The sequence below is a fragment of the Schistosoma haematobium genome, chromosome ZW (genome assembly GCF_000699445.3).
Source record: "Schistosoma haematobium chromosome ZW, whole genome shotgun sequence".
Taxonomy (NCBI): Eukaryota; Metazoa; Platyhelminthes; class Trematoda; order Strigeidida; family Schistosomatidae; genus Schistosoma; species Schistosoma haematobium.
Window position 1 is genome coordinate 47,004,583 of NC_067195.1, and position 17,826 is coordinate 47,022,408.

The 17,826-nt window shown below is 31.2% G+C and overlaps 1 protein-coding gene across 1 annotated transcript in view; it reads left to right on the top strand.

Annotated features, from left to right (window-relative positions):
- MS3_00001173 (uncharacterized protein) overlaps positions 1-17,086 on the top strand; it is a 45,409-nt gene extending 28,323 nt beyond the window's left edge. The window contains exons 4-6 of the mRNA XM_051208666.1: positions 4,318-5,338; positions 9,240-10,387; positions 14,450-17,086. Coding sequence (XP_051071640.1) covers positions 4,318-5,338; positions 9,240-10,387; positions 14,450-15,505 — 3,225 coding nt within the window. The 3' untranslated portion in view covers positions 15,506-17,086. The remainder of the gene's footprint in view (positions 1-4,317; positions 5,339-9,239; positions 10,388-14,449) is intronic.
- Positions 17,087-17,826: the final 740 nt, after the last annotated feature.

Consider the following 17,826-nt stretch of genomic DNA (forward strand, 5'->3'; position numbering starts at 1 on the left):
TTGTTACTTGTTTTCATATCACTAGTTCATAGAATACATTGTGTAAGACCATTATCTTCCTAAAACGATCATTTTATCACTTTGGTTCATTTAAAACAGTTTATTTATCATTAAGAAAGTAGCTTTCTATTTGTCTTAACTTTAAATTTCTTGAAGAGTAAAACAAATGTTCAATATCTGAATGCTTGGTCAGTGAATTACCACATATCCTTTGTGTATGATCTTCTTAGAATAAACCTAGTGAAACAAGATATTTAACTTGATTTCTTATAATCGTTAAGAATTTTCATTCCATATACAAAATTCCTTTGTTTTTGTTAACCTTAAAATTTGTTATCTAATGTTTTAAAATATATTCAGTTTGTTTCTAGCCTGAAGTTATCAATGCACTCTGTATATGGAGTTTTGAAATCTGTTTATACTGGGCATTCTATATATTATTCTTTAAGATTTTGCTGAGCCCATTTCTATGTGGGATAGACAAAAATGTACACCTTTGTAACAACTGTTCTATCTTAAACCTGAAATGAACAGACAGGCAGTAGGTGCATCCTATCCCGTCATTAGCACTACTCGGCTTTGACATGACTGTTTTACTTATTGATGTACACATATACTACATATTTAAACGAAACAAAAAAATAGAATAGAAACACGTGATTTTATGTGCATTAAATGTTTATCTTAAATCCTCTCATATTTTATTCTGAGTGAACTTTTTATTTTTTCTACGAGAGAGAGTTATTTTACTACGCTTGAATTCACTACTAACTTTGCTATCCCTATAGTTTGCTTTCATGCACATAAAAAAATCATTGGTACATTGTTGTTGTTTGTGTGCATTTGCTGATAGTCTCACATTTTTCTTTAGGTCATATGCAAGTTTAATGTCTTTGGTGCTTTTTCAGCCCGCTGTTCATTTCAGATGACAGAGTCCAATTGAACAAAATTCAAAGCACATGTTTGTCTTGAACATTTTATTATTGAGGAAGGTTTAACTCTTTCCTTTCCTCTTTTTACCTTCTACCCCTTCTTTCTCTCTCGCTCTCTATCTTATTCTCGCTTTGTGCATATATGAACCATAATGTTATTTATTCTCCTTATCTCGTTATTATTATGTTAGGTATTTTGCCTGTCCTTAACACACCTAAGGCTGAAGAAATGTGTGCTTCGAATATACCTAGCCCTAAGTATTTTTGAAAACATCAAAACAAGTGAAATGAGTATTGATTGAAAATTATATTATTCGTATTAGAATGTCCTTAATGACTGGACCATTTGCCTTGTTAACCTTAAGCTATCTAACATTTGATATTAGTAAATATTGGTACCTCGTAGATTTAATTATCTACGGCAATGACTGGTAAACATAAAATTATAGATACTCTTTGGGTTGATATGCCCTTAACATAATTTATTGAAGTATTGTATTATGGTAATAACTGATAGCTCCATAACAAATTTGGTCAATTTTCATCGTTGAGATTAATAAACGAGTACAGTTAATAAACTTCTGTTTGTCATTTTACCAACTATGCTTACAACCTTTATAATCGTCATATTGAGTTTTCTGAAATTTGTTTCCTTCCTTTGTTTTACTATCGTATGATTTGTAAGAACGAAATTCTTCATGACTTACATTTTTAGATTAAAATATCTTAAGTGCGATAACTTAAAAATTTTATTTATTAAACACTAAAACTAAACACAGTTTTATATCTGTGTACACCGACCAATATTGTCTATGCTAAGCCCAAATAACTCGATAACATCTTGAAGAACTGAATTACTATCAGTCAATATTACAGTCAGAAATAATGTTCCTGAAGACAAAGTTTAGGATTTTGCACCTACTGTTTCCATCTATCGAATATTCAGTACCCCAGTAACTGGTTGGGTTCGGTGTGATTATCTTGACCAGTGGTTAGAGACATTGGATGACATGGCTTAAAAATGCCTGCAATGGCACAGTTATATTCACCCTTTGTTTTCCTTAGATTTTAAGCTTTTGAATTCCTCATAATTTCTTCATTTCATTGATACTTATCTACTTGAATCGTATCCTTGACTCCTAAACTCTTCTATCAGCACTAATACTGTTACTACCTGTACTAACAGTTTCACCCCGCTGTCCTAATGGTGTATGGCAATTTCAATCGATGTAGATACGTACCAAGTTCTACGTTGTGACTCAATGGTTGAATGATATTTATCCATAAGATTTTAAAAAGTTACAAGGTGAATTTCTACCCCGTATTGAAGGAATTCTCGGAGTTCTAATGAGAAGCCGTGATCAGCAGAGCTAAACCATGCCAGGTGGAGACAGGTATCTACCTCAATACAGCAGGAAATGGTTGTACAATTTCGTGAATTGGTTGAGGGTAAACATTAACACCGTTGGATGCTGACTCAATGGTCTAAAAGTTAAGCGTTCACGCTCGGGATCAAAGGTCCTGGGTTCGAATCCCGCGAGCGGGGTCGTGAATGCGCACTGCTGAGTCCAATAATAGACCGAAACGACCGTCCAGCATTTCAACGTTTTCAATGGTGATCTAACATCAATCAATTCATGATCTCAATCAAAATAAATTATTGTTGTTTTGTACAATATGAACCAATTTCACGACTCACTAATCCTAAATAATAAGTTTGAATAATATTTTGACAACATAAAATTAAGTTTCAGTTATTAGTTATTGATAATTAGAAAAAATATATAAACCAAGACTTGTGTTATGAGCTTGAAATTTTATCATATTGATGAATATAACTGTTCTATTTTATCTATTGCATTAACTTGATTATTTCTTAAAACGAACATAGAAAAATATTAACTTAAATATGCTCATTTTATAAGTAATTTTGATCATTTCTGATATATTATTATTAGTAATAGAAGTAGTAATAGTAGTAAACATTAGGAAAGTTTAATTGAATTAAAAAGAAATGTCTAATGAAAATTTATTACGATTATCATTATTAAAAACAATACTGTAAATCATTTAATGCTCTTATGATTAAATAGTATGAGATATAGACAATAAATAAAACAGTTTAAAACTGATCATAATAAATAAATATGTTTCATATATATATTGCTGATTTGTCTTGTCATTTAATATTTAATAATGTATTTATATGATACTATGAACGAGGGAAGGGAGTGGTAAATTACTTGGAATGAACAATTTTTACTCATAATTTAGATACTGTCATGTGTGATAATACAACCCGTAGTTTTTAGTGCTAATCATTTATTCAGCTGTGATTTATATTGCTAAACGTACATATACAATATATATATACTTATGATCAACAAGTTTAATCATTAGTGTATAGATCTGTATATATATGTATGTGTATTCTACACGGTCACACTCACACTCATTATCATTTTTATCATTTATTATTAAGAGTAGTTTAAAATTGTACTCTGTTGACCTCATTCATACCTACAGACAATCTTCCATCAAAAACGAGTAATGTTTTATATATACTACTTTCTAACTTTGGGGGTCTCTTCCTGTAATAAAATATTTTAACTATTAATGGTGGATTGGCGCCAAATACCCGCATATATAGAACATACATTTACATATATCTCATGACATTAAATGATCACAGCGGATCACAAATTGAAACTGGTTTAAAAAAGACATTATTTTGTAAACATCCATTAAGAGTTCTTCCTTTTACTTCATTATACAGCAAAGAACACTCAAAGTATTTGCTCAACCTAAATAAATCATCTTAGCAACTACGAGTATATTTGATTAACATACAAGTTTAGACATGATCCAGCTTAGTCAGTTGTTTAAGTTGCTCAATATTTTTTATCACTTACTGACAGATTTAACCTTTATTATTTATCAATTAAACAACTACTTTACGCTAACTATATTGTTGATAATTAATTTTAATAAGTTATCATCTATATAACCATATTAAGAAGTAAGACATTAATATTGTATTGATGATTCTTACAAATAACTAAAGACCAGAATTCCAAAGAATTACAACATCGTTTTTCTTTTTTTTTCACGAATTATTCCCATCATATTTTGTTGATTTTCATTCTTATTAGCTTCTCTCAAATATTTGATCATATAAAAGATAATACACAGTGCACTTTTAAATTGAGATCAACCTGAATAGTTGTCTACATCTGAAGAGATTTTTTTCTATGAAATAGCATTTACCGAATATTAAATGAAAAGTTTTATTTTGATAAGATAACTTTTATTAATAAATATTAAATACAGTAAAAAATTCATTTTCTTCAGTTTAATATATTATCTATTTTCATTTAATCACTAGGTACGATCTATAAGCATACCATCAGAACATCCTCAATCATTTACACAAACATCAAATATAACAAAATCAGATACAAAGAATCTTAACTTACTTACAGGAATAAATATAAACGATTCAACATGTAAGGAAACACTTGAGCAGCCTACATTTAATGTCGTTAATAATGTTGCTGAAGTAATAAATGCAGCAATTAAAGGTGGTTTAAAACAACGTTTAATTCAATCTATTGAAGTCCCAGTATCAAGTTTATTTCCAAATCCAGCTCAGTGTTTAACTGCTCTTGCCAGTACAATATCTAGCTTACCAACAATGAATGAGACAGTTGTTAGTTCAGATAATCCATCTGATAAGCGAAATCAAAATATAAATTGTCAAAATGAATCTTATATCAATACTATTAACATTAAGAAGGAATTAATGAATTCTACCATGACAAACAGTCTTCAAAATGCTGAACCGACAACTCTGACATCTGGTGATAATAAACTTATTGATTCTATCAATAAGTCTACTCAGAACAATAATTCAAACAATACACTGATAAATTTATCTCCTACCTCTTCTCATATTGTCAGCTTAGCTCAGTTGCAAGCTATTATGGCTGCTCTGGCTAATACATCATCTGTCTCAATATCACTGCCAGTTAATTCGACAGCATCAACCTCTTCTTTGTCTTTAGCACCAACATGTTCAGCTACTGTATCATCACTGAATTCTTCAAACCCGTCAATTCAACAACTAATAAACCCTTCAACTCCCTCAATATCATCATCTGGAACTAATGTATTAATAAATACTTCCGGCTCAAGCTTAAATGTGGCTGGGTCAGTAACTACCTCCGAGGTTGGAAATACTTCATTAATTCCTGGTTTAAATAATTTAACTAGTGTATGCGGTTTTACTCTAACTGGACAATCTGGTTTTGTAAACAACAACATTACGACGTATAATCCATCAATATCAACAAATTTCGGAACAATTAATTCCAATATCAAAGGGATTACTGTACCTTCGGGTGAATGTAAGTGATTCTGTTTTAAAACCGTTTAAATAACTATTATAATCCATAATTAGATTTTGCTTATTGGTCACACAAATCTATAAAAATTTGTGAACCTCCATCTCACATTTTTAGCGCTCATCAACAAGTCTTGTCTACAACCAAAAAGAGACGATATTTCCTCATATATATGAATGTGTATCACTATACTAATGGAATTTTATTGGAACTAAATACTGGGCTATGTTACACTGGGTACTATCCAGTGGCCAGTTGATTTTATCTCAGTATTAGAAAAATTATGCAGAAGTTGATTCGAGAAAATGTTAATTCTGAACAGCATTAGCATGCACGGAATAACCTGCTATCAAGTGGAAAACTGTAAAAGAAAACCCATAAGGAACCTATGGAGGATGAGAATTTTAAATAATTAGTGGTACAATCTGAATGAAATATTGATTTATAGTCTGGACTTCTTACTGAAGTTTGGAAGAGTGACAAGGATGAATTTTAAAACAAAGTATCAGGAGCTGATGATATAATTCCAAGTCTTCAAGGTTTGTCGCCAAACATTTCCAGTTAAATGATTTGAGGAAGTAGATGAAAGACTAAGAATCAAAGTTAATATTCACCAATTATTCTTCCTTGTTTGTCACTCCAACCCACAAGACAGTACGTAAATTCTTTTGTGTCTGGTTAAGTTTCTGAAGTTCTAGGGATCATAATCCTCGTCCGTTATTAGCATCAAACCCAAGAAAGAGGATGGTTTTATGTATAAAATGGTGTGTGTCAATAAGATTCTCAATTTATCTTCGGTCCCAGGACACACGTTTAGCTTTTACGGTAACTTATTGTTCTGAGGTTATCACAATTGTGACAGGTTAGAGGCTTTGATTAGGCAACTGGGACTCAAAGGAGAGTTAAACTAGCGTATTCCATTATTTCAAGGATATAGTTTTGTGATGACTTACTAACCCTTGTAGTATGAAGTGAAGAAAGCGTAAAACAAAGATTATGGACTTTCATTGTCATATATGTACTGTTCTAGATAAGTCTAGCTCAAATACTATTCTTTAATTTGAAGATTCTCTTCGTACAGGAGCACCCATATGAGAATAGTTCCATACAACAATGATTCTGAAAGTGGTGTGTAGATACTGATAAGCTACTTGTGTCTATTCAGAAGGCTTGTCTGACTATATTTATAGGTGATATTATAAATGGTGAGTCAGTGAACAAGGTTCGATGTTAGATTGTTTTACCAAAATTATTTGTTATTTGTGTCAGATCGTATGGTGAAAAGAACATTGTTATGGCCTTAGCTCATGCGATTATCGCGAAATACGATTACCAAATTTAGATACACTGACTTATATGACCAAACTAATGACGCATAAACCTGTACGAGCAGCCTAAAGTTCCGACTAGTTTTTTTCCCGCCTAGCCTTGTCTGTTAAGTCCAGAACTCCAGTCTCAGCCTCCGCGATAAGAATCATATATTTCAGACATATTGCAAACAAACCGGAACGCATCATACCATAAATAGGAAATAACAATTATACAAGATCAAGCCAAAAAGTGGCTGTGATTTTGAGAGACTGTCACCAACAAATTGAGAATATCTCAAGAATAGTAAGTCGTATGATAATAGTCAGTAGGTCAAATAAAAGCTTATAATCAAAGGAATATGGCCCCCAAGTGCCCTGGTATGGCCGAGAGTGCTCTCACACGGCCATGCGTATGCAGCCTCTGCCAGGGAAGTCCTACTCACTGCCTTCTGGTGGCGGGGGTGTTATTTACGAAAATGAGAGGACGAAAAGCGAATGCCCGGCGCTTTAACCGGATCCCAAACCAATGGTGCACATAGGCTCTAGTATCCTGAGGGAACAAATGGCGTATGAACCAATCGTTGGCCATCGGCTACCATGAGACTGCATCTCCTCACGATGCTCCACTGCCTTGTGGGTTAGACCTTTAGGTCAAAGGCTCCGGGTGTGGCCCCTAAGAAAACCACCTGCTTCGGTTTTGGCATCCGGGCAGTATCACAGCCAACACACAAATAAAATGAAAATGATGGTATTTACTGAAAACTATTCTCGCTTCGATTAACAGTCAAACAATTCACTTTATTATTATTATTATTATTATTATTATTATTATTATTATTATTATTATTATTATTTACCACGTCACTTATTCACTCTTTTTTTTCCCATTTTGTGTATCCTTATTGTGTGGCGCATATATATTTAGTGCCCCCTTGTACCAATATTTATGTGTTCAAACAAAAAAATAAAAATACGTACTTAATAGTTATCCAATAGGCATATATGTATAATATTAGTCCATAAATAATTCCTAACGGTTACCACTCATTTATTCTCGTCCGGATATAACAAACATACTGATAGAAGGTGCATTTTATTTGTAACTAGTGTTAGGATTCGAAACTCAGTACCTGTTCATCAGTTGACTGTATATGTATTTTACAACAACGCTTGGATTCGGACTGAGGAAACAACAGTTCAAGCACCATACTTTTGTTTATTTAACTAACAAATTACATTAGATATGATGTATCTTATTTAGTCAAGTAGTTATTAAGCTCTGATGGATGAAATAACTTATTTCTCTGACCATTTCTTTAAGTAAAGACGTACCATTCATTTGTAACTTGACGAATAAATTTTATTATCCGTATTATGTTTTATTCTTTAATTAACATATTATATATAAATAGTTTGTAACAAGTCAACTCAACAATGTCCGGTGAAATTAGCATTTTTATCTTGGGTACTCACTCATACTCTGACCCAGTTGTAGTGCAAAGGAAAAACGACAACAAAAATAACTATGTATAGGATAGTAGAGAATTGTTGATATCGAGGAGTTAGGACAAGAGAGGAAGAGAGGGAGAGAGGAAACGAGAATAAATTTATTGACTATGTAATTTATCATATTAGAAATATATACCAATGATAACTATTTTTCTCTATATTTTACACTATATATTTGTGGTTTATGAATAAACTTATGGTGTTAATGAAGTAATAATTTATATTTTGTTAATGCATTGTAAATACATTTTTAATAAGGACTCATGTAGAAATGTTTCTTATGGGATGTTTGTTAATCAGTAACGTGACATTGGTCCATGAAGTCAGTAAAGTCAGTCTGGGGCATTCTAGAGGATATAAAGTACCTAGTTAGGGTCCTTTTGATAACCACGACCAATGATTGTCAAATTTAGGCGACATAGCTCAGAATCATTCTCAGAGGCCCAGATGCATACACTCTATCTTCCCCTCAATCTTGAATTTCAGCATCTCTGGATACATACCTTCCCACTCAATCTTTATAAATCCTATTCCCAAGGTTTAGTCTTTCTTTTGATCATTAGCCTAAGTTGCCATGCCAGATTAACATGACGAGGTCTAGATAACGAAAGAGATCGAAATAATGCCAGGCTCTGTGTTGACGATGTTTGTCTGCTTGTCAATCAATAATAATATTTTATTAAAAATGATCATCAATTTTATTTCTCATCAAAAACCTTTTTAGAAAGGACTTTTACTGGTCATTCTCTGTTATCAGATGAGTAGAATGCCTCAGCACGCTTTGTGTTAAGCGTTTGAAATCAAAGTTCACAAGTTCAAGTTTCAATGTAAATATCAACACTGCGATCCAGGTACATTCAGTTGATAAGTCCTAAATAAGATAAAACGCGTGTTTTTGATTCCACTGTTAACCATAACCATGTATACTAGGAACTCTTCGTTGTGAATATTTTTGATTTGTCTTTAAAGAGCTTAATCAAACTTTTATTTTTACTACTGTTGATTAGTGATTTAGTTTTAAAAAACTATTGAACAGATTCTATCACTTGTTAACAATATTCCTACTTATTTTCTCATACTTATAGGTATTTCTTTAACAGGTATTCTCTCTGGTAATGTAGCCAATTTAAATATTAACAATAACAGTAATTCTGCACAACTAGGTCATACTGTTGTTGGGAATCCAGCATTGATTAATTTTATTTCAGCAAATAAATCTCCTGTACAATCAAGTGTTACATTAAATTCGACAAATGCAACACGTTTATTAACCAATTTAGCAACATCTACAGCTGGAACTAATTTATTATCTTTGGCAAACAATGGAACTATCGGTAATAACACAAATATATGTGGAAGTACTGTACTAGGAGCAACTAATATACCTAGTGGCGCAATTAGTCTGTTAGATCCACATCAGGCGTTATTTGCTGCAGCAGCAGCGGCAGCTGCTCAAAATATCCAGAAACCAGGAGGTGTAAACAATGCTATAAATCAAATAGCTTTGGCTAATCTAAAATTATCTAATACTAATGGAAGACATATAGGAGCAACTGCTCCAGTAATCGGTCTTTTAGATCCAAGAACTGGTCTTCAATTACGTGTCGCAGACACGTCAACAACAACTGCTATTCTTACATCTTCTAATCTGACTGATTGTCTTAACAATAATTATTCACATTCATCAGATAATGAACAAACTGAAAAACAAATTAACGAATCAAGTCGAATGACAACTAATGAAACAGATTTAAACCAAACGAATGAACTTGAAACAGGTTCAAATTATGAAGATCAAATAGACGAAGAATGGGAACCTGAACAAGATGAAACATGCTCAATCCAAAGTAATACACAGCAATTATGTTTAAAGAGAAATAAAATTTGTGATAAAACAAGTGGAGATTCAGAATCACCGTGTAAAAATGATCAATCAAATGATGTCATCCTTACAAATGATATTCAATCTAATTTGCTACTCGGGTCGAGTAATAAACGCTCTTCAGGTTCAGCTAGAATAAGTGGTGGAAATTCATCTAATAATCGACGCAGTCTATCATCATCATTTAATGATTCAAGCAATCAGCAACAACTTCGTCCACATCGTCAGAATTTTACCCCTACTCAAAATCGTATATTAACTGAATGGTATCAGTTGCATCAAGCGAAACCATATCCATCCACTGATGATACCAAAGAATTGGCAAATATATCTGGTTTAAGTTATTCTCAGGTATGCCTTTTATGTAATACGTTTTCTGAAATATTTCTTGAAAAAACCATGATTCTATTTTTTAATACTTTTAATAGAAAGCTGATGTAAAATGAAGAAATAGTATTATACTTGTTATCTTTATTAGATAGACCTATTGTTTTAAAGTAGAATGATTCTTATATAGTCTTTTTGATTTGTTCAATTTATACACAGCGTTGGTTCAATGATTGAAGAGTTCAGATTTTATACTATTAATTCACTGATTCGAACCCTATTTCATTTACTTTGATTTCGGCAACCGGATGCTTTCATAACTTCACACACTTCTTAGAGCATCGAGGTCAAGTACAAGAATCTGTCCTAGATGAGTTAATTATTAAATAATAAAGCTATTTTCAAAACCGAATGAGCTAGAAAGCAATTTCTTCCGAATATTCCAATATTTAACAATATTCCTTGAATAGTTAAAATAGCCCAGTAACACAAATCTTTTTTTCACAATAACCTATGTACAATTTTGAAACAGCATCTTGTAAAATCCGTAAATTTTTGTATAAATTCGAATGAGTAAAACACATGATGAGTAATCTCAACTACTATTTCATTTTTTTACTTAAAAAATCTAAAGGCATTTTATGTAGGCATTCTGACAATTGTTCAGAGTATCAGACTGCATTTAGCATTTTGTTAAGACAGGTTAGCAACAGGGTGCCAGTCTAGTAAAATTATGTTTCTGTACTGAATCATCATCATCATCACCATCTAATCTAAATGAATTCTCTGTTCTTATATCGATGCTTCTTCTTTTCATCCCTACATTCCCAAAGTCTAGACGTGCTTAACTCATTCCCTATGTTCATGTTTGTGTGTCTGTACAGTGGTGTTTGTTTCTAAATCTGCAGCATTTTGTTTTTTACTAGGGATATAGTGAGTGGGATGATGATCTCTCTGAGGCTTGACAACCATACAAAATATTTTAGTGCCAAATGATTAAACTGATTTGCTAGTACTCAGTGCGGCATAACCTTAAGTTTAGATTAATGGTGTGTGCTCGTATTCTTATCCTTAAGACAAGTCGTACATACCTATGCACATAATCGATACAGTTCATAGATAAACACACACATATTCACACAACATATTTGTACACACAACCTACCATATTTCAGTCCCTTTTACACTACTCTTAAAATCTCTGTGTTTTTAGAGTGCACACACCTCGCATACTTATGTTTAGCTGTTGTTCAATCGATCTGTTTCAAACTGCCTTTCTAACACAAACTTTCAAAAGCACACTGATTTCCTATCTTTCTTGCCTCAATGGCCTAGGCTTTTTTTATAGGTCAGATGCTTATTCGGTCATCTTCTTTGTGCCCATATTCACCCACGTTCAATAGTTTCTCTAAATTTGTTTGTAGGCTTGAGGTGTATTTTCGAATCAATGAAGCAGAAAGTAGGAATATTTATATTTTTGATTTCATGCACAGATTAACGGGCGAGTATATGAATACATATTTAAAAAAATAACAATGTAAAGCGCATAGGTAATATAACTAATTTTTATTAGGTCAGAGTAATTTTCCTCTCCAAGAAATGACTACTCCTCATTGTTCCCTAGACTACGCTTTTATCGATATAAGATGATAATAAATTTAATTTATCGAATACACACTAATTACCTTTCAGTGCAAGTTTGATTTTAACATTATAGTTATTAAGTTGCCCTCTATATTCGGTTAATAACTACGCACAGAAAAGCCGACATAATAGTTTACTAACAATAGTAGACTAATCCTGCTCTTCCATTCTTTAATGTTATAAATATTTCATTCAAATACTGACCCGAAATAACGGCATATACACTCTTTAGTTGTCATATTATTATAGAAATTTCCTGTTCTTTATTTTTCCATACATTCATATAGAACAGATTGGTGAAAGTAATAAATCAGTCAGTTATCGTGCTTTTCTTATGATTTATATCAATCAACTTTAATCTGATGTTTTATTAATTGCGTTACATGGTTCTGTATGTTTTTAATTCTGCTTATATATACTGGAGAGCGAATTTTTTTTGTATAAAAACATTTTCTTTTCAACTATTAAATCCTGCATTTGAACACCATTTTATTTACCTGACCACCCTGATAGTATTACTAACTTTTACATAAACAGTGAAATTGGGAAACGCTTATTTTATTCAGTTCTTTGTAATCAAGTTACATTCATTTATCTGTTTGTTCTCCTCAGTTTATTTCAAACTGTTATAGATTACAATTTATACTCTGTCAAGAGTGAGATGTAATAAAAACAGTGTAGATATAACAATTTCATAACAGGGAAATTATCTGCCATAGTTTTTTAATATTTGTGTACTTGGTCTGAATAGTGAAGTAACGATAAGATCACATCTAATTCATTGTTAAAGATGTCTTCCTATCTTCAAAATTTCTTTTTTGAATTACGCTTTATAACGAACAGCCGTTTATTAACTATCTTCGTTTATAGTAACAGTACCAGTCATATTCAACGTAAAGCCTAAATGAATGTATGTTAACTCAAATTGCTATTACCAACAAACGGTGAGAAAACAGAGGAGTTTTGGTCATTCTCGGGCGAATGATTACTTGTTAAAGTATCGTCCCATTTTACTCAAGTCATACCTTATCTTATTTCCTCTCAAAAGATATTAATCTATCCCCATTACTTTTATAATCTTACTAAACAAGATGTCATGGAGTTCTATCTCCACCAAAGAACATAGTATCCATCTTAATGTCTTTCTAAAATTCAGTTCATTTAATAATCATGACCATATAATTTTGTGTGTATTTTAGAATGCATTGATCGCATGATAGACAGATTCGATAATAAGTTCTAATTATTCAAAAGGGGATAGTCTCACAGATAGAGAAAGAGAGAGAAAGGAGAGAGGAAGAAAAAAGCAGAAAGAGAAAAGGGGGAATTAAGAAAAATCTTGAGTGGGTGGCTTATAAATAAAGGATAGATATACCTTCTTTTCTGTTGGACAAGATGAAAATAATGGAAACAATAACAGCATGGTGTTAACTAACCAACTCTTTCTCTCTCACCTTTAATAGATTGTTTCCCTTAAAGGAGATTGATTGTTTATCGAAAACAATTTACATTACTAAAAATAATTAAGGGGAATAATTTATTGATCTTCAAATTTTCAGATTTTATTTGACAGTTGCGACTAAAATTGGGTGATAATTCTTATTTATAACAATAACTTTTAAGAAATAAAGTATTCAAGTATTTTGCTTTCCTTAAGATCGGCTACACTTAGTGGTAGGTGATGATGGTAGTGGGTTGGAAAAGTGGAGGATTCTGAAAATATAATTCATTCTTAACTCATTATATGATGGAGATAATTTCGCAGTTCAAATGGATGTTTTTGGTAGTCCAGAGTTCTCCGAGCTAGATAGTTTAATCACGAAGTTTCGTTGTTATTCTGAATAACATCTCCAGCTCTTACTTCATGTAGAAGTGAGCTTACTAGCTAATCTGCAGGTGTTTTATCGGTTTCTTCCGATGGCACTGTTCGTGATTATCTGTATTCTTCGATTTTATTGTCTTTATTTGCCTTTGTTGCCAGCATAACTGCGTAGCATGAACAACCGACGAAGACAATCAAAATGAATCCACTTCTACATGAAGTAAGAACATGAAATGTTATCCAGAATAACAATGAACGCTTCGCGACTAAACCATCTAACCCAAAGAACTCAACACTACCAAAATAACTCGTTATATGCATTGACAAATCTGATTTAGAACAACAAATATAAACGTTTTAAATTTACATCAAACTTTGATAAGTGATCAAATGATTGTTTGATTTATTACATTTACTGAATTACAATTATTTAATTTATTTGACACGAATAAATATGCTCAGCATTTTGAGAAATTTTAGACATTTCAACATAAGACGGATATTGGTCTCTACAAATATTTATTGGCAATATGTGTATATACATTATTTTCAATGGTACTTGTTAGATGCAATTTTCCTTTTCTATTGATTTATATATCTGTGTAATTGTATATTAATAGGTGAAAAAATGGTTTGCCAATAAACGTGCACGTTCTACATCTAGTGGTTTACCAAAACCTACACCACCACTTGCACCGGATTCTTCAACAGATCCTTCAGCTACAGCTGCCCTTGTTGCCGCTGCTGTAGCTGCTGCAACGTCAGCTGTTGCAGATGTTAATAATATGATGACATCGACTTCTACAAGTCCATTGAATGTTTCCTCCTCGTCATCGTCATCTAACTGTTCTACTATTATATCTCATATTAATAGTAATGATACGTCACTGTCTATTCAACCATTTTTATTAAAATCAAAATCTGTATCATTTTCAACACAGTCATATACTGATTTAAATTTTCTTAAAACTGAAAATGATAAACAAACAGAATTTGTATCCAATCTCATTTCGTCTCATTTACAAATGAATGAAGAAAATATTCAATCAGGATTGTCATTACAACCGACTAATAATAATATGACTGACAATGATGATAATTCAGTACAAATAACAAAAAAGGACAATCAAGATTTAATACAAATCACAGTTGATAATCCATCAACTAGTGATGATATGCGTGTAAATGATAATGATTCCATGATTGATATGACAACTACTTCATGTGATCCCATTTATTATTCTGTTTCATCACCACCTACCTTACATGTTCACATTAATAATCGATTAAGTTCTCCAACTAATCATTTAAATACACTATCATCAGTCTCCTCTTCATCATTGTCATCATCATTATCGTCTTCATCGGATGAAGAATATCACAAACATGACAAAATGGACAATAATAAAACAACATTGAAAGAGAAAAAATTTAAAGTTAAAACGAAATTGCCTACATATGATCATGATTCCATATTAATAATTTCTGAAGAAACTGAAAATAATAATGATAATAACAATAATAATACTTCTCTAAACTGTTCTCCACTAGAAACAATAAAAAATATAAATATGAATTGTACTAATGTGTCTACTACTGATGTAAGTACCTCTAATAGCAGTGCATACAGTAGTGATAATGTAAAAAGTGAATCACTCACATTGGAGATCAGTTAAAATATAACCTCAATGAATTACAAACATTCACATGAATCGATTAGATAGTTGATAAGAACTAATTTAATGTTAATGAAAATCAGTGCATATATTGTGCTTTGTTTGCATAAAGCTTAATTCTTTTTTTGAAAATTTTATTTATTTTTACATTTCACCAATACTCCCTATTCATCTTCTTTTTACAATATTACAATTCGTTATACAAATAAGTCTATTTATTTAAAAAAAAAAAAAAAAAAAAATAATAATAATCACTTTGCCTTATACATTAGCATTACTACTGTTTTTACTTATACTCAATATTGGTAATTCTATACCCCTTTTTATTTCGAGAAAAATATCTATTATTTTTCCATTATGATAAAATTGTCTTTTTCTTTAGGGAAAATTGTGAATACACAAATTTCTCTTATGGAAAATTAAAGAGCTCAGGCTTTTGCTTTTTGTTTGAGTTATTTAACAATTTACTCCTTGCAACAATATTCAAGTACTCATAGAAGATAAAATGTATTATATTTTCAAAGTTAAAAAAGAAAAGAAAAGAAAATAGTTCATTCTATTCGCTTACCCATCTATCTACCTATTGACACTTATCTATTTATCAATCTATCTATTTATATTTACCAGTCTTTTCTAACAACCAACTTTTCCATTTGAAGTTGCATGAATTAATTTATGTATTTATTTTTCAAACAAACAAACAAACACAACAAACTGTATTCTATCTTTTATCCATGTCCATGAAATATTCATACAATATTTCAATAATCTTATTAAATCTATTATTGTTTATGATTTCATTTTAATTGAAATCATTATTTTATATTTTACTTATTACATTTTACTCTATTCAAATGGTTATTATGAATGAATACTAGAAAGTGACTTTCATCATTTGCTTAATCAACCTTAATTATGAAACATAAATGGCATTTTTTTGTTCTTGTTGTCGTTGTTTTATAATAATGAAGTTTATTACTTTTCTTTGTTAATTCTCTTTTATTGTATATAAATTCTCAAAATTATAACGAATGAGTTATTTCTTCGGAAAAACAAACAATAATAATATTAATGGCAAATTACACCTACATATTATTTCTTCTTTGTAATGACGAAAAAAAGAAAAAAATTTTCTTCAGTTTATTTATCTTCAATTTTAGATTAATGTTGGCTTTTCAATTTACATCATCATCATCGTCATGATAACACCAAAATGCAAAATGATATGATATATGTCAGTAATAGAAATGTTGATAACAGTTTGTCTTTTTTATATTACAAAATATGCTCATCTACAAAGTCTTTTGTTAAGATAATGATAGTAATCGTTGTATCATTCGCCCTCCTAATCTTATTGTCCCTTTATTTGTATTATGAATACAATTTCTTCTATTGATTTGTTTTAAATTCCTTAGCGCTGATTCAATAATTGAAGAATTCAATTTTTCACTAGTGAAGTATAGTTTCGGAATCTACTGTGTTTATTTCTATTCGATAAACTGAATGATATCGTTAGTTTGGGTAAAATAGATCTGTCTAAAAGCCCAATACGAATATATCATTATTCTACATAAAAACAACATATTGATATATAAAATATACAAATTGTAGTGTATAAACTTCATCTGATTTGTGGCTTTTCAGCTGAATTTACCTTGATTGTAGTGCTGACTTTCATACCGAAATTCAAACCTAGTACATTTTTCTTAAAACCCCAACTCGTTATTCCCTGAGATAATTACTCTAAATAGTTATTAACTTGGCCAACAGGTATGATGTATGATAAGTCTAGAATAAGACTGAATGTGTGTCATGGATCCACTTCTGGCTACAGTTCGAAAATTACAAAACCTGTTACAAAATAACGATCTCGAAACACTCCTCAGAATGCGTGTATGCCAAATAAGACTGATCATAATTCAGCAATTAGTACCAACAAAGGGATAATTCAAGTCTTTCTAACATTAATATAATCTTTTGATAGATTAGAAAAACTGGAATGACTACATTTTAGCAGTCTTTTGTAAATTTATGGCTGAGATATTAGTTTCATCGAAACGCTGGGTAAACTCAGCTTACTCGAAAATCACTGACTGAGGACAACTGATATTCAGAAAATCTTATCTGACATACTGGTAGTGTGCTACTTATACGGACAGGTAAATAGTATGTATCAAGAATCGGAAGTAGAATTCATACTGACGGAAGGACATGAAATGGAGAAAAAGAATTTGAGGAGTCTCAATAGCAAAAAATCATAGAACGATGAATCTTGTGAGAGATAATTAAAAAAGATGTGCAAATGATGTATTCATTGCATT